We start from the raw sequence: 18678 nt of genomic DNA, 5'->3' as shown, positions 1-18678 counted from the left end.
GTTATTGAGGATGCACGACATTTCCGCAACTTTGTACAAAATCGTACTAATGCCCTCACAATCTACGAGTACACCTATCTATCATTGTTGAAGATTGCAGATACACGGTTTGCCTCTTCATTCATCATGTTGAAGAGGTTGAGGGAGGTCAAGACCACTCTTGGGGCCATGCTTATTTCAGAGTTTTGGTCTTTTTGGAAAAGATAGATCAAGTAACCTCAAAAAGAGTCAAGGACACAATGTTAGATGATGCTTGGTGGGAGAGGGTAGATCTCACTATTAAGATCATGGACCCTATCATTGATTTGCTATGATTTGCAAATATAGACCAACCAATCCTAGGAGAGCTTTATGAGGGATGAGATTCCATGATTGAGTCTGTGAGGACCATTATTTTACAGAGTGAGTGCCCTGAGTATGAGACATCATCGGAGGCCTTCTTCACCACCATATAGGATATTCTTGTCAGCAGATGGGACAAGAATTGCACACCTTTGCATTGTTTGGCTCACTCATTGAACCCAAAATAGTATAGCCATGAGTGATTGAATGGTGGACCTTCCCGCAAATTCCCTCCTCACATGGATGGTGAAATTTCACAGGGAAGGAAGGATGCATTAAGGCGGATATTTCAAGATAGAGCATCCCTTGATGCGGTGGGAGATGCCTTTGCAGAGTTTTCCACTGGCACTAGGCGATTTGCAGGCTATGATGTGATTAGAGACAGGGGGGCTAAGAAGCCCTATTCTTGGTGGGCAACTCATGGGGCAACAAGCCCTTCTCTACAGCAATTAGCAATGAAGCTCCTCTCTTAGGTTACTTCCTCCTCTTGTTGCGAGAGGAATTGGAGAACATATGGGGATTTGTATAGTGTCAAGAAGAGCAAGCTTGAGCAATCCAAGGCAGAGACAAGGGTGTATGTGCACACCAACCTACATCTTATTTACATGCAGACGGATGAGTGGTTGAAGGGAAAGACAAAGATGTGGGATGTCTTTCATGATGACATGGGTTTGGACAACAGTTTTGAGTTGGCATTGGCCAACTTGAATCTTAACAAGCCAATGCTAGATCCTGTCACTCTTGATGATGGTGATACTCTTGAAAGGGTCATCCTCCACACCAGCAGATGCAGAGATTACATTGGATACAAAGGAGCAAGATGCAGCAAACTAGAGTAGTGGTGACCATGACAGTGATATTGATTTTGATGATGATGATTGATGAGCTACCTACTACCTTGTAGTTGTTTTTTATTTGTTATTTCTATTTGTCATTAGCATTGCTAGTCAGGAATCCTCGGGACTCATTACCTACTACCTATGTAACAGATTTTGATTTTGATGACTTAATGATAAAACTATAGTTTCTTGTCTTTCTCCTATTGGATCATTGATGAATCTATCACAATTGTATTTGTATGCATAATGTTACATTGTACAACTTACAAAGTTACAAATTTAAATGTAGAATCTAGATCTATGTCTGAATTTGTATCATAAATAAGGTGTAATATGAAATCATTGAGATATCTATTTAGTATTAATTTTTAATATATATATATATATATATATATATATATATATTCAATAAAAAAATATATAACGTGTCTTGTTCCAGGGGGTCTACGTGCCTCTTGTCGGACACTCGAATTTGCGTGTCCCGTGTCCCTTGTGTTAGATGACTTAGGTCAAAAGCATGCTCTTCGTGCTTGTAGGTCTTTCTAGGACAAAGAAGAAATTATGTCATGTGTTATAGTCCCATTTGGATACATTCTAACAAAGAAAAATATTTAATTTGTCAAGAAAAAGCCATGTATTCCTCCAAGACCTAGTCAAGGACAAGTCAACGTAAAGGGCGAGTTATTCGACCCCTCAAGAAGGCTATAATTACAAGGAGCTCGACCTCATTTGTCTCACTCACTTATCACAAGTTCGATCTGCAATAGAAAAGGAGAAAAAGAGCTAGAAAGATGAAGCAAGGAAGAAGAAAGCGAAGTTTCTTGGGATAATCTCTCTCTCTCTCTCTGTTCAAACGTGCAAAGCTAGGATTTTTGGGTAGCTACAATTGCAAGAGGCCAAAATTATGAGGAGCAATTGCAAGGCCGAAATTCTAGAGTGAGGTTGCCTTGAAGAAGATCTTGCTAGGCGCTGACTTGGTGATTGGGAGGATTAAGGGCTTTGGTCTTTAGGCCTTGGAAGTCTCATTGTAAGAAGATTCTATAAGAAGAGAAGCATTTTTTCTGGATTTTCCCCTTGGAGGGGTTTTGCTTTGGCTTGGAGCCTATATCTTGTGTACTTTTGTTTCGTTGTGATCTTCATTATTTTAATAATTGCTTGATGAACGAAGAATAATAAGTAATAAAAGGCCAACTAACATCACAAGTAATTATCAAGTAAGGAAAGTCAACAATAATCTGCAAAACCATTGATTTTCCAACATTGTTAAAATTGGCAACTAGGGCCAATCTCCATGTGGGTCACCTCATTTACGGCAGCTAATATTTTTCCTAGATTCCTCTTGTCGAGAGGTGTAGGATTGATCTAAAGATCATCTGATTCCGACAAGTATTTATGGAGATATGAATTTATTTGTATTTACTTGGCAAATTGTCAAGGTCGGCCAGCAGTTAAATGTGTGGCACACATGCCCAGTGAATCATATAAATACAAGAGAGGTTGATTCATTTTCTCATCATCTCATCTCACTCATTCTTCTCTCTCTCCTTAGCTTTGGGTTATACAAGGAGCAGCTCACACGTGGGAAGAAGGAGGACGCATTAGGGCAAGGAGGACGCTGAAAGGAGGACGCAAAAGTTGTTGAAGGTCTCTTTGACCTGCGTTGACTCATCAAGGGTGCGGTTTTGGCTGCCTCTCCTAGGCAGGCCACATATTTTGGCACAAAAATCGAGGCAATTTGTCCATAGGTTTGACCAGCGTTGACCTCCCTAGTTTTGGGCAGCAAGTTGACTTCAGTCAACAGCAGTTTGACTGTGTTTTTGGGGCTATTCAAGGGCTATTTCTTCAAGCTCTTCGAGGGCTAGTTGACCGGAAATTGACCAAGCATATTGGAGGTCAAATTCAACTCGTTTGACCAAGTTTGACTTTGTTGATCTAGGGTTTGTTGCTGCTAACATTAAATTACAGAATTCTGATTTTGTAATATTTCTCTCTGCTAAACTATTGAAGATAAAAGAAGATTTGATCAAAGGGTTTCCCCGCATTGGGGTTTGTCCCTAGCTAGCCGCCACATCTTGTGTCTCTTGTCTTGGCTTATTTTCTGTTGATCGTTTAATGTTCTATCTGCACTTTACTTAATGTATATGTGATTGCTAATCTGTGGCTAATAAGAAGAAAAGAAGTAAACTGCTCTAAGCATAGAACATACCATAATTTAACAAACATGGTATCAAAGCTAAGGTGCAAGAAGGAGACTGAAGATCACATCCTAGTTGGCACTATGGCAAGGGTTATGAAGAAGGGTTTCAAGCTCCTTGGGAATCTCGCTATCTCCATCAAGGGTTACATCGTAAAGATCATCTCCATGCTAGCAAAAGAAGTGAAGGATGGAAGTTTATTTTCCGCTTTGTCTGGAACTTTCAAGGATGAAATTGTATGGGTTATCAACAGTGGTGCTTCCAGACATATGACGAGAGAATGCAGCCAACTCCAGACTTTATTAAAAAGATACTCCTCTCATTCAATCGAACTTGGAGACAAGAAGAGCTATCCATTGAAAGGGATTGGATCTACTTCATTGAGCTCAAATCTGGCGGAAGTATTCACCTCAACAACATTCTATATGTTCCAGGTTTGAAGAAAAACTTACTTTCTATTTCTTGTCTAGAGGATACGGGTGATAGAATTGCTTTTGTTGATGGTGAGGTTTTGGTTTGGGGTAAGGGCTCTAGTATTGATAATGTTAGGGTGATTGGGATTCGTGAGGTAACATTATATAGACTCTTTACACCTCTATCTCAAGCCATAGTTCACTTGGATGTGAACCCTTCTGAACTATGGCATAGAAGGTATGGACACCTTCATTATAAGATTTTGCCATCTCTAAATCAAATGGTCAATGGCATCCCCGAATTGAAGGAAGAATACGAAGGGACTTGTAAGGGTTGTGCTCTAGGCAAGAACATGAAGAAGCCATTTGCAAGAAGTGATTCTGGATCAAGGAAGTTTTGGATCTCATACACTCTGATGTGTGTGGTCCTATGGCAGTGAAGTCTCTTGGTGGGCATCAATATTATGTGACCTTCATTGATGATCTTTCAAGGAAGACTCGATTATACCTTCTCGAGAACAAAGATGAGGTATTTGAGAAGTTTCAAGAATTCAAGAATGAAGTGGAGAATCTGACTAAAAGAAAGATCAAGATTCTGAGATTCGATAATGGTGGAGAATATACCTCCAAAGAACTGATAGCATTTGCAAGGAAGCAGGGATTAAGAGGGAGCTCATTGTTCCCTATAATCCTGAACAGAATGGTGCGGCTGAAAGGAAGAATAGAACAATTGAAGAATGTGTCAGGGCCATGCTACATGATAAGATCTCCCTCAATTCCTATGGGGAGAAGCATGTGTGACAATTGTTTACTTGCAAAACCAAAGTTCTCACAAGATTCTCAACAACATGACTTTGAAAGAAGCATTTACAGGAAAGAAGTTGAATGTGGATATCTTCGAATATTTGGGTGCCCTGTTTATATACATATACCAAAGGACAAAAGGAATAAGTTGAATCCTACCAATATGAAGGGCATCTTTGTTGGGTATAGTGCTTCATCAAAATCTTACAGAATCTATATTAAGGAGGATCGTCGGATTGAGGTAAGCAGGGATGTCATCTGGATGTTCCAATCGACTCTAAAGAAGAAGAGATACCTATCTTTGAGGATATCTTGAGGGACAATGATGATCAAGATCCGACTCAAGAAGATGTTGAAGGTCCTAGTGAGGCTATCCAACAAGTGATTGTTCCTGAAAATCGAAAGAGGCCTGCTTGGTTGAGAACTACTCTACAAGAAGCAAAAGGACACACAGCAAAGGGGACCTTTAGGGAAAGTAAAAAGCCGAAAAGGTATTCTGGATATGCAACATATATGACGAAGCTCATTGAAGCTGAACCTTCCTCCTATGAAGATGCAGCAAAACATCAAGAATGGAGGAATGCGATGCAGGAAGAATACCAGTCAATTATGAAGAATGATGTCTGGGAAATCGTTCCTAGGCCAGATGACAAATCTATAGTCACTTCAAAATGGATATATAAAATAAAGCATGTTGCGGATAGGAGCATTGATATGTACAAAGCAAAGTTTGTAGCAAGAGGCTTCTCACAGAAAGAAGGTATTGATTATGAAGAAACCTTTGTTCCTCCAGCTAGATATACAACAATCATATCACTTGTTTCTTTAATTGCTACTATGGGATGGAACATCCATCAAATGGATGTTAATTTTAGGTATGTTCTATGCTTAGAGCAATTTATTTCAATTTTCACAGTTAGCTCAATATCTTTTCCAGATTAGCAATCACATTAGTATTAAAGTAAACTGCAGATAGAACATAAACATAAATCGCAGAAGACAAGCCAAGACAAGAGGACACAAGATGTGGCGCTAGCCAGGGACAAACCCCAATGTGGGTAAACCCTTGATCAATTCTTCTTATATGTTCTTCAATAGTTCAGCAGAGAGAGAGAGATAGTACATTTACAACAAAAGTCAACACTTTGACTTATCTAGATAAGAGCATAGATCATCTCTAAGAAGATGATACATGAGATCAATTGAAGACATGCTACTTCAACTGATTCTCCAAGGTGACTCTTTCACCTATCATTTTGCTGCATACCGTCATCATGCTGCACCTCACCGTGCTGCACCATGTTGCACCCATCATCACAATGTTGGACCTCATGACCATGTTGTACACATCATACTACTGCACCTTATGTTGCACTGTTGTCCCATGTGTCATAACCATGTTGTCATACAGCATGTCTCATGTGCTTGCAGCACCATGCTTGTCATGATGTCCATGCTTGCCATTGTCCCATGTACCTTTGCTGCCATGTCATAACTGTCCCATGTATCTATACAGCACTATCTACCTTGTTGTCCCATGCATCTATACAGCACTATGTACCTTGTTGTCCCATGCATTTATACAGCACTATGTACCTTGTTGTCCCATGCATCTATACAGCACTATGTACCTTGTTGTCCCATGCATTTATACAGCTCTATGTACCTTGTTGTCCCATGCATCTATACAACACTATGTACCTTAATGTCCCATGCATTTATACAGCACTATGTACCTTGTTGTCCCATGCATTTATACAACACTATGTACCTTGCTGTCCCATGCATTTATACAGCACTATGTACCTTGATGTCCCATGCATTTATACAGCACTATGTACCTTGTTGTCCTATGCTTTGTTGCACTAGTTAAAAGTTGTCCCACTTGCGCCATTGTTGCTCCTATGATTGCTTGCTGTCCCATTTGTGTTTGCAGCACCATGTGACCTTGTTGTCCCATCTTCCTTTGCTGCACCATGTGACCTTGCTGTCCCATCTTCCTTTGCAACACCGTGTGACCTTGCTGTCCCATCTTCCTTTGCTGCACCGTGCGACCTTGTTGTCCCATCTTCCTTTCCTGCCAACCCACCATACAAACGTTGTTGTTTGTCACTTCATTACTGCTGTAATTTCTGGGACTGGTTAGGGCACACAACAGTCCCTAACCATCCTCAAATCTGGCCCAGAATTTCCTTTATGAAATGCGGCCTACCCTCGTGTGCACTGTGAACAGACCTCATTTAGATGACTGCGTCTAGGGTATTCTAGGACTGCAGCTAGGGCTTCCTTAGGACTGCGGCTAGGGCTTCCTTAGGATAGCATCTAGGGCTTATTTAGGACATCGTTAGGGCTTCTTTAGGACAACGTTAGGGCTTCTTTCCATCTGCGTCTAGGGCTGCCTTCCACTAGGGATGCCTTCTATCTGCGTCTAGGGCTGCCTTCTATCTACATCTAGGGCAGCCTCTTTTCCTCCAACGTCTAGGGCTTCCACTCCTAGATTTCTCTTCCACTAAAACCCAAGACAAGTGGAGAGAAATCAAGATAGAAGTGTGTGTGAGAAATGACTCTCAAGTCATCTCCTTTTATACTAAAACGTTGAGCACATGTGGGGTTTATTTGGTTGCTAGCCGACCTTGATGAATTGGCTTATAACACAAATAAATTCATAACTCCATGAATACTTATCGGAATCGGATGATCTTTAGATCAATCCTACACCTCTCGATGAGAGGGATCCAAGAAAAATATCAGCTGCCATAAGTAAGATGACCCACATGGAGTTTGGCCCTAGTTGCCAATTTTAACACTCCCTCTCAACTAGGGAGAACTCCATCTGCTGATCCAGATGTTCAATTGTACTATCTCTGCCATCAGTGCCTTGCACTACTCTGCTCTGCTGAACCATGAAGAAGAAGAATTGATCGAGAATATCTCATACCATTCTCTACTGACCCGAAGTCAGTTCTATATGAAGAGAGTGTGTCATATCACTCTCACTGACCCGAAGTCAGTTCTATATGAAGAGAGTATGTCATATCACTCTCACTGACCCGAAGTCAGTTTTATTGATCCCAAATCAATATCACAAGAGAGTGTCTCAAACCACTCATACTGATCCCAGATCAGTTTCATTGATCCCAGATCAATGGAGGTCATCCTAGCATAGGGAGTACGGTAGATACAACGATGCGTCCATCGATAGTACTACTATGGTCCCTAACCCCATTTCCCTGCTCATTGATCAGATGAGAGGTACTTCCCATGAGTCCGAGACTGCATGGGTAGGATGCCTCGATAGGAGAACTAATCATCATGTCCCACAAGAGAACTAATCATCCTGGCTCACAGGAGAACGAATCATCCTGGCTCACAGGAGAATGAATCATCCTATCCCAAAGTCGCCTCGAGGTATCACAAGGGAAGGCTGAGCTATTCACCCTGTACACAGTGCACCATTAGGGGAGGGTGAGTCGCCCTATGGTTGTGTGTTGCTCCAATAAGTACCCCAAGCCCCCCAGAGCTCCCAGAGCTTAATGCATGCAACATGCAGGACCCTTATACGAAGGTCTCTCAACGACTCCAAGTCGTTCGGGAAAGTCACAGATTTGACCTTTCCCCGGGGCTTTGACAAAATGTCTGCGACCTATACATCAATCTCAATGCGATGGAGCCTCCTCACTCATCGACTTACCATATCCTAGATAAGGTAGTATCTGATGTCTATCTGCTGGAGCAATCATCGAATACAGGATTCCTCAACAATCGAATCCCCCCTGGTTGTCACAGAGAATCACAATGGTATTCATCATGTGTACAAACAGCTCACTAAAGAGCTTCCACAACCAGGCAGCTTCACACGAGATCATACTCGTAGCTATGTATTCGGTCTCGACAGTGCTTATAGCAACCGACTTCTGCTTCCTGCTCATCCATGATATCGAAGCAGAATCCAAAGAGAACCAGCACTGAGAAGTGCTCTAGTGATCCTCCACACTGCCTACCCAGTCAGCATTCGAATAATCATGCAGCTTCATATTTCCGGCAGTGTATCTCAATCCATGAGAGATTGTGCCCCGAAGATATCTCAGAAGATTCTTGGCACCAATCCAGTGAGGCTCAACCAAATATGAGCTCACCATGCTAACTGCAAAACATATATCCAGACGGAAGTTCACCAAGAACATCAATGCAAATGAGTTTATGAAACTCAGAGGCATTTCCCAAATCTGGTCCGTCATCACCACCATATAACTTTTGAAAGTTAAGATCCTCGAGGTAGTCACTGGCTTGCAGTTTACCATTCCACATCTAGAATCCAACTCCCTCTTACTTCTGCAAGTGAGAGGGTCTGCACCTCTCAAAAATAGGTCATCCTCAGAAGGTGCCAGGTATGAGAGGTCTATCATCCACAACCTTTAAACAATGGTTTGGATGGGCTCACTCTTAGTGAATCTCAGCTTCATCTAACAGCTATCAATCCTCTCATATCAAACCCGGGGTGGTTAGCTTCAAGCCATAGAGGGCTTTCTTCCACCTGTATACATGAGATTCCTGATCATGAATCTCAAACTCCTCGGGTTGTTCCAAACCTGTGGACCTGCTACATGAGGGGAATGGTCCCCTTGTAAGATTTTACTTCGGTACATCTCGGACATGTACCTTCATGCTCTTCTTGAATTCAGGTATCCCTGTCACCATTTGACTCACATCGGGTAGGGCCCCATAAGTAGACCTTCGGTGTTATAGATGAGATATGCCAATTGACATGATCCCCAATGGACCATCCTGCAACTTGATACAAATTGCCAACCCTGAACCCATGAGAAAAAGTATCTTTGAAAATTCTATTTTCAAACACGTACCTTTCCATCGATGAATGCCACCCTAAAACCTTTGACTTCCATTGCCGAAATGGACACCAGGTTCTTCTTGTGAGCAGGTACATAAAAGAGATTCTGTAAATGAATCGAGTTACCCTCATTCAATTGAGGGGTAACATTCCCTACACCCTTTCCGGGATAGGTGGCATCGACTCCAAGTATAATCCCACAATTGTTTCCATCTCTACTAAATTAGAGAGATCACCCTTCTATCCGATGAAGTGCCTTGAAGCACTACAATCAATAGGCCAGATTCCCACAGAATCTAAAGGAGAGGGCCAATATAAGATAACGCTTCTTTTATCTCATTAGAAACAACATTTGATTCTTCATACCTGGGGTTCCTTGCTTTCTTTGAAGAGTCGGTTATTTCCTTGATGACCTGCATTACCTATCATTCCTTCGATCATTGAAGATGTCCCTGGAATGATTGTTATCATCATCAAGTGATGTGTCCCTACCATTCAAACACCTCTTCGCATAATGGCTGAACTTATTACAAACAAGGCATTTGCCTTTCCTTCCTCCCTTAGATCCGGACTTCCCATTTAAGTGATCTTTAGGTAGGCCATCAGAAGCTTCCAAATGGGGTATGTGCCTTAGAGGTAGTGTAGCAGCTCAGGTAAAGCCTCCCAGCATGATGTCTTAGTTAAGGCCTTCAACGACAATGTTGGTTATAGGTATATATGCTTGACAAAGATGGCTTATAAATCCAACTCATCTTATGATAATGCTTCAAGGATGAGATTCCTTGTACTTCATGATGGGACTATGAATACCTCCCTACTTAAGAGGGAGTGTTGGAAATTCTAACTAGGTTCAGTCTTCATAATGACCTATGTGTAATCATGACATTGTATATTTGGTATAAAGAAAGAAAAGAAAAAATTATTTTTATATAAAGCATGGGTTTCATGCTCAAGTTTAGGTCAAAAGCATGTTCTTCATGCTTGTAGGTCTTTCTAGGTCATTCTAGGACAAAGAAGAAATTATGTCATGTGTTATAGTCCCATTTGGACTCATTGTAACAAAGAAAAATATTTATTTTGTCAAGAAAAAGCCATGTATTCCTCCAAAACCAAGTCGGCCTCAGCCAAGGACAAATCGGCCTAAAGGGAGGGCTATTCGACCCCTCAAGGAGGCTATAAATACAAGGAGCTCAACCTCATTTGTCTCGCTCACTTATCACAAGTTCGATCTGCAATAGCAAAGGAGAAAAAGAGCTAGAAGGATGAAGGAAGGAAGAAGAAAGCGAAGTTTCTTGGGATAATCTCTCTCTCTCTCTGTGTTCACACATGCGAAGTTAGGGTTTCTGGGTAGCTGCAGTTGCAAGAGGCCGAAATTACAAGGCCGAAATTTCGAGGAGCAGTTACAGGGTTGAAATTCTAGAGCGAAGCTGCAGAAGGTCAAAGTTTGGAAGTTGCCTTAAAGAAGATCTTGCTGGGGGATGACTTAGTGATTGGGAGGATTAAGGACTTGGCTTTGGTCTTTGGGTATTGGAAGTTTCATTGTATGAAGATTCTATAAGAAGAGAAGCGTTCTTTCTGGGTTTTCCCCTTAGGGGTTTTGCCCTGGCTTGGAGCCTATATCTTGTGTACTTTTGTTTCGTTGTGATCTTCATTGTTTTGGTAATTACTTGATGAATGAAGAATAATAAGTAATGAAAAGCCAACTAACATCACAAGTAATTATCAAGTAATAATTTGCAAAATCCTTGATTTTCCAACAGTTATCACATTTCATAGATCCCGCATTTGCTACCATGGTTTGGAATTTGTTACTAGAATGGATATACCAATATATTTCTTCAACAATACAGTGGTGAATGAAACAGTGAGTGTTGTTGCTATCCATAAAGACATTCACCTTCCTATGCTTGTTATATCCAACCAAATTTAATGTCTATAGAGGTTGAATGCCTGTCAATGCACGATGGGAGATTTGGATTCATCACAATGCTAGTATGGGATGGGAATGTCCTCCATATGTGTGATTTCCTCAGGAATCAAGTCATTGACTTCAACATCAAAGATTTAACCCCTAGGAAATATTTGTCATCACATTTATAATAGAGATACTTGAGTTAACATTTCACTATTTCTGCCCACACCAACTTGTGGACTTTGAGGGGTGGAACAAAATATTAATGTGCCACAAAATTTGAGTTTGGTTTTGAACCAAAGTTTTGGCATTTCGACTAGGTGTATGTCACAAACTCTGCACACTAATCTAGCTGAGAAGCCTCCAACCATGTAGTAGGCTAATTCATCATAATGTGTGCTTTGATTTTTCAAACCTTGAGACCACTTATAAAACATTACTTGAAAAATTCATCAATCACATTCTTGTTCTAATATGTTCTTCCACCATGCTTGTTTGACGCAATTTAGTAAGTATTCCCTATAAGATAGTATCCTTTTCAAAGCGAACAAAAACAGATTCCACAAACTACTTATAAGTAATGTATACCAGAGATGCTTTCTTATGAAATTGCCCCCACTACCAACACTCCTAATTTAGATATACAACTCCTATTTTGAGTTTCAAAGTGTCATATTTTATAGCATGGAAGGAAAAGTAGCACTCCATCTAGTAAAACCATCCTATCAAATCGGATCCATTAAACTTATTCAAATCAAACTTATGTAATTAATGAATCATATTGGGGGCATGATCTAGAAAGAGATTACAATTGTGAGGGTCATCACCCATCGAACATTGACAACCACCATGCATACCCTCTAGTTTGTCAAGTTTATCTAAATAAAGTGAGTTGCTTGTTGATGTTAGTCATGTGGTTCTAAAGTTGGTCTTAGGTTGCATCGACTCACTATGTAAGGGTCTTGATTGCTAGCATTTTACTTCAACATTACTATTGCCCATTACAGACGTGCTTCTAGTGTGTCATGGGACTACGTAGACCGCAAGGACTATTGTGACCACCTAAATGGTTACTATCAACGTTATAAGAGGATGCCACCAAGATAGGCCATCAGTAAGGGTAAAGTCCAACCTAGGCCCACAATATCCACTCAAAGGGTTACCCAAGAGCTATATTGATGTGATTAACAACGTCAGAGGAATCTTTTGAAATAATTCTCACACAATGGTCTAGTTTGACAAGGGGATCGTTTTTACTTTTGTCAGAGTATTTACTCTTGCCTAAGTACTAATGTATTACAAAATTCTCAAATTCCTTACATTACAATTTATGATTACACTTGCTATGTTGCAAAGGCTAGGATTTGTAAGGTCCTATGAGCAAAGGAGTGTCAAGTGCTATAACTCTCTAATATACCTAAGGGTTTCCAACAAAAGTATTGAATTGGTATTTCAAAGCATTGTGGAGTATAAAACCATACCCTTAGTTGAACTACTTGATTCCCTAGAATGTGAGTGTGATCCCCCTAAGTACCATGCTAGATGTACTATAGCAATAAGACAACTCAAAAGTTTACGTAAGGATGGTTTCAAATTCATCTACTAGGTTTCCAATTTACCCAAGATTTCATGGAAGATTGGATCCATATATTTTTCTAATGTGGTACTACTCACCAAGTACCAACAAAGGTGTACAAGGGCATCCAACCAGGTGGCACCACTTGTATTCCTTGAGTGTATGCTTACCAGTTGAAGTTTTACCCTTTGAATGACAAAACATTGACTTTAAAGACATTGAACAAATCTTTAACCTCTAAAAAAGGACACCAAAAAATTAGGTGCATGTTAGCACGGGAAAGTGCTCTGATACCACATTTGGTGTACCTTGATAACCAACACAAAAAAGTCAAAGCAATATTGATAGGAATGCAGAAATGTAACTATGGAAAGAAAAGAAAACAACACCAAAGTATTGAAGCAATAACAATAGGCAAACCTTTATTGCTATTCTGAATAGGAAGCAATATTTGCTTGCCTCATTGAGGGGGTGGCCTCTAAATCACTTGGCACCCAATTACATAGCTTTTACAACTACAATTATTTTTTATCTATCCCGCTCTAACCATGAGGACATTAAACAAGTGAAACCACTTGTATTCCTTGAGTCTAAAATTAGCAATCATAGTTTCACCCTCTAAATGACAAATCATTGTGTTTCAAGACATTGAACATATCCTTAACCTATTAAAAAGACTCCAAAAAATTAGGTGCATGCTTGCACAAGAAAGTGTTTTGATACTACATGTGGTGTACCTTGATAGCTAAAATAGAAAAGTCAAGCAATATTGATAGAAATGTAGAAATGTAACTATGGAAAGCAAATAAAACAACACCAAAGTATTGAAGCCATAGCAATAGGCAAACCTTTATTGCTATTTTGAATAGGAAGCAATGTTCATTTGCCTCTTTGAGGAGGAGAATTTCAACTGAGCAAAGCTTGAATAAAATAATAATCACTTGGCACCCAATTACATAGCTTCTACTACTATAAATAGTTTTTATCTATCCCAACCAACCCACCTAGTCAACCTTCATTAATGAGGCTACATTAACTACATAGTGAACCTTCTATAATGAGGCTACCTTACATTATTGATTACACACTCATAACGTCTTAATGGACCTTATTTAATAAAGATAGCCACTATACATCAAGTAACAACCCACTCCCTTAACCAGGGGAATTAGGATGGGACCTTAACAAAGTACCATGAGGACATTAAACCAAGTGACACCACTTGTATTCCTTGGGTCTAAAATTAGCAATCATAGTGTCACCCTCTAAATGACAAATCATTGTGTTTCAAGACATTGAACATATCTTTAACCTATTAAAAAAGACACCAAAAAGTTAGGTGCATGCTTGCACAAGAAAGTGTTATGATACTGCATGTGGTGTATCTTGATAGCTAAAATAGAAAAGTCAAGCAATAGTGATAGAAATGTAGAAATGCAACTATGGAAAGCAAATAAAACAACACCAAAGTATTGAAGCCATAGCAATAGGCAAACCTTTATTGCTATTTTGAATAGGAAGCAATGTTCATTTGCCTCTTTGAGGGGAGAATTTCAACCGAGCAAAGCTCGAATAAAATAATAATCACTTGGCACCCAGTTACATAGCTTCTACTACTATAAATAGTTTTTATCTGTCCCAACCAACCACCTAGTCGACCTTCATTAATGAGGCTACATCAACTACATAGTGAACCTTCTTTAATGAGGCTACCTTACATTATTGATTACACACTCTTAACGTCTTAATGGACCTTATTTAATAAAGATAGCCACTATACATCAAGTAACAACCCACTCCCTTAACCAGGGGAATTAGGATGGGACCTTAACAAAGTACCATGAGCAAAAAATGCCATGAAAACCACATTATACAATGCACATCTCCACATTTGACTAAGAAAGAAATTAACCCTCAAGAGCTAAAGGAACTTCTTGGGAGCTTCAAACAATGATCAAGGAGATGGGAAGCTAAGAGAAATGAACCAGCACAAAACTGCGGTTACAAGAAAATAATATTGGATCCTGGGCTTTAAGATCTAGTGCTAGCAACTTCTGACTATCTAGTTGAAGCATTTTCATGAACACTTTGGTTGTCAATCACTTGAGCTCATCATATTTTGTAAATATCAGTGTTAATGTCCGGTTGCCTTGCAATAAGAGACAAGAAGAAATTCCTTCATCCCGTAGTGGCATTCATACCATATCTCAAGGGTTTCAACTTCTCTGCAATGCTTCTATCTACATTTCATGGGGTTTCAAGAGAATTGAGTGATCTTTTCCTGTGGTGTTAAAATCTAGATTCTAAATAGCCCCATCAAACACTAGATGCATGTTGAAAATATATTCTATACTTTTACAAATGTTATCCTGAATATTTTGTAAGCTGACCTTGCATTGACGTTACAGTTAGGCCACCTACTCTATTTGTCTAAGACAGGAACCCAAAAGCAATGCAAGCAGCAAAAACTACAATGATAACTGAAACTGAATAGAATTATCATAACACAAAAGGAAAATAAAGCTTGAAAAAGCACAATAAAATTCTCACTCAATCACAACTTGACAAAGGAAATATAAAATCAGCCACAGACAGAATTCTTAAGTAGACACACAAACCTCCCCCTAAGTTGAGGTGGAATCAAAAGACCTCCCGAAGTATCAGGAGGAATCCTTGAAGGTGGCAGGTTCCCTCTTGGAAGCTTTCTGTGTGGTGATAACGCTGCGAATCCATTTGTCTCTGGCCTTTTCCTTGATGCACTTGCAGCCATAGCTGTAACAACCCTAGAAGAATGGTCACTGCCTGTTTGGTTAGCAGGTGCAGCTAGTGACTTAAGCAATTCTGAAGCATCTGGGAGTTCTATCATTGATTCTATAGAGGAGTTCTCTCCTGCTTCTGACTGCTGCCCATGTAATGAGCTTGTCTGGCTCCTATACATATCAACACCATTTGTCAGCTTCCAAATAGCAAGACAGTCAACCCAAAACTATAAGATGTCACTAGCCATTAAATAGAGATGGAAAGCTCACATATGGTTTTTATCCTCATATATTCTACGTTCATGAGTTCAAAAGACAGCAATGCCAAAATAATGAGTACAGAACTCAAAGGGAAAACGAAAAGCCTCACATTATTGTTCTTTGCCTAACCACAATATCCTTGGTAGGTATTAGACTTTATGTACATGAGATACTTTGTATGTCTGCTCATGATTTTTAAGTATACATTATATTTAAAAGGGACAGGCTTGCATGACTTTTGTACCTAACCACAGCATCCTTAAACGGTATTAAACTCTATGAACATGGGTTATTTAGTGTCTGTGCTCAAGATTTTGTAATCAAGTTATATTAACATAGGCCACTTTATATAATAAGGACCTGATAACTCTTTCCACAATTTCTGCATTGAATCAGGGTTTTTGAAACTCTATTGGTATAAATAGGGGCTCCCCTTCTCAAATGTATCTCTTATCATTTTGTCAATATAAATCAACTAGTTGCTGGTGCTTATTGGAGATGTTCACTACTCAGATTTGCAGTGTAATCCACCCCTGGGTGTGCAGGTGCCACCATTGTTTCTCTGTTTATTTTATGTACTATAATTCCATTTGTATTTCAGTTGCAATAGAGGTTCCATTGGCTACATGACCACTGAAATGGCATGCTATAGTATGGAAGCCAGAGAAATGATCTAGAATTGGAGTACTTTTAGGAATTCAAATATAAGAGTTATACTTTCAAGAGTAACCATCTCTTCATATCACAAGAACTTTCTAACAAAAGCTGTTTCTGTTCTGAAGCCATCAAAGTACACTAAACATTCTGCACAAAAAATACATATTGTGCTGAATATGGCGAATACACATTGGACTGAGTATGAAAATTACAGAGAGTTGCATAATAAACATCTTCATACTAAGCAAAAATAACTATATGCTACAATAGATAAATTACGCTCCATAAAATGAAACAGGCTAAGAAATACTAACAGGCTATAGGATGCAATAAACACAAACTAAGAAATGAATATGAGAATCCTCATTCACCTCATTCGTCATTATCGTCGAAAAATAAAATTGAAATTTACCCCACTGTTTTTCAGGTTCAGGAAATAAATCATTAGGATTTGCTTTTTGGTTAAAAAATAAGTGTGTTTTTTTGAACAATACATGATGTTAAAACATGTTTGAAGTTTTGATATTTAATTAAATATATTTTTAGATCAAGTTATAAGTTATATAAATTATTTCTGGGTAGTTTAATTGGTGATTGAAATATCTGTGAAAACTGAGAAATCCAAAGTTCAAATCTTCTCGTTTGCCAACTGCTTTACAAAAAGAAAAATAAACCATAAACTCCAGAAGTTTACTAGTAGTTATATGTCAAACAAACTGCTGGTTTCTTCTGGGATACATAATAATAATAGAAGAAGAAAAAAATATATGAACTATTTGTAATGATTTTTCTAAAATATAAAGTTATAACCGTAATTGCTTTGATTTTAAACAAAGTCTTTCGGTAGAAACACATGAGAGAATTTTTTGGCCGATGTTTTTTGAACCAACAAGTGTGGTTCATCATCAAGACCAGTCGTAAATACCATTAGCCACAAAGAAATATATGTAAAATCTTTAATGAATTCAAATACAAAAAGGATCTGTAATGGATTTTAGTAAACTAAAAATTTTGACATTTTAATAGATTACCCTGTAATACAAGATAAATCGGTGCCACGCATGCCAGTCCTTACCGGGCACAACAAAAACCCTAAACCACGTGGGTATAATTTCGGACTGAATTTAACGTTGACCAACTGATATTCCATTAATTATTAAATAACAACCCTGAAATTCAATTAGTGCCAGCTAAAACATAGGGTTTAATATACAGCATACCGCTTAAGGCAAACGCGCTCAAAGAAATGCTTATGGAATGAATAGCGTAGGACTACTTACTGATGGGAAGGTCGCGAGGTCGAGCCTTGCCCATGCTGTTCTTGTTCATGCTGGTTTTCTTCAATGTCATCATCGGAAGAAGATGCATAATCCACGAGAGACATGATGGCTGCTCTCCAGATAAGTGAATTTGAGAAAATAGTAAGCCTGGCACGACAAGCAAACAGGGCTGGATGACGGGACAAGCTCGTGGGTGTTTAACCCAGAGTAACGGTACCGTGGTTTGATCGTGAAGGGAATGGTAAGTAGTGGGCAATATGTGCAAGCAGCCATGAATGTTTATATCCATGAAACCTTTGTATTAATAAAAATTCAAATTTCTTAATTTTATAAATAAATTTATTATAAAATAGAGAGGAACCGTGGGTGGTGGTGGTTTATGTCTTTTAAAAAGTAATTCTAATTATTTATTTATGATGTCATTACAAGATTGAAGGAAAGAAATAAATAAATTATTTTAAGTTTTACGAAGTTAAAGATAGTTTATGGATCAATTTTTTGTCATATGTATTTAACTAATTAAAAAACAATAATTAAAGTAAGTGTTTGCAATGTAACTCGGATGTGGGTGTCAATCTTGTTAGTTAATGTGATTAGATGGTCGGTCGGCGGACAGGAGAGCCATATGGCTACCAACATCGTCCCAGTGCCAACCTCAAGCGAATTCATAACACATTGCAGAAGGCAATAAATGAATCCAAAAGCCAAGCACATTCATCTCCCTCATAGCCTGGCCCCTGCAGAATGGTATGCAACTCCTCCTTTGCTCCATGGCGTCTGCCCTCCACAAA

General features: G+C 39.1%; 1 protein-coding gene across 1 annotated transcript in view; it reads right to left on the bottom strand.

The window, feature by feature from the left end:
• Positions 1–18147, bottom strand: part of LOC149236750 (uncharacterized) — a 69440-nt gene extending 51293 nt beyond the window's left edge. The window contains exons 1-2 of the mRNA XM_089372488.1: positions 17888–18147; positions 15549–15860 (exon numbers count right to left, since the gene is read on the bottom strand). Coding sequence (XP_089228614.1) covers positions 15549–15860; positions 17888–17991 — 416 coding nt within the window. The 5' untranslated portion in view covers positions 17992–18147. The remainder of the gene's footprint in view (positions 1–15548; positions 15861–17887) is intronic.
• Between the last annotated feature and the right edge of the window lie 531 nt (positions 18148–18678).

The sequence above is a fragment of the Pinus tabuliformis genome, chromosome 8 (genome assembly GCF_031772625.1).
Source record: "Pinus tabuliformis cultivar Carrire ecotype Pingquan chromosome 8, CPIR1, whole genome shotgun sequence".
Taxonomy (NCBI): Eukaryota; Viridiplantae; Streptophyta; class Pinopsida; order Pinales; family Pinaceae; genus Pinus; species Pinus tabuliformis.
Note: the sequence above shows the minus strand (reverse complement) of the source record. Positions and strands in the feature narration are given on the sequence as shown.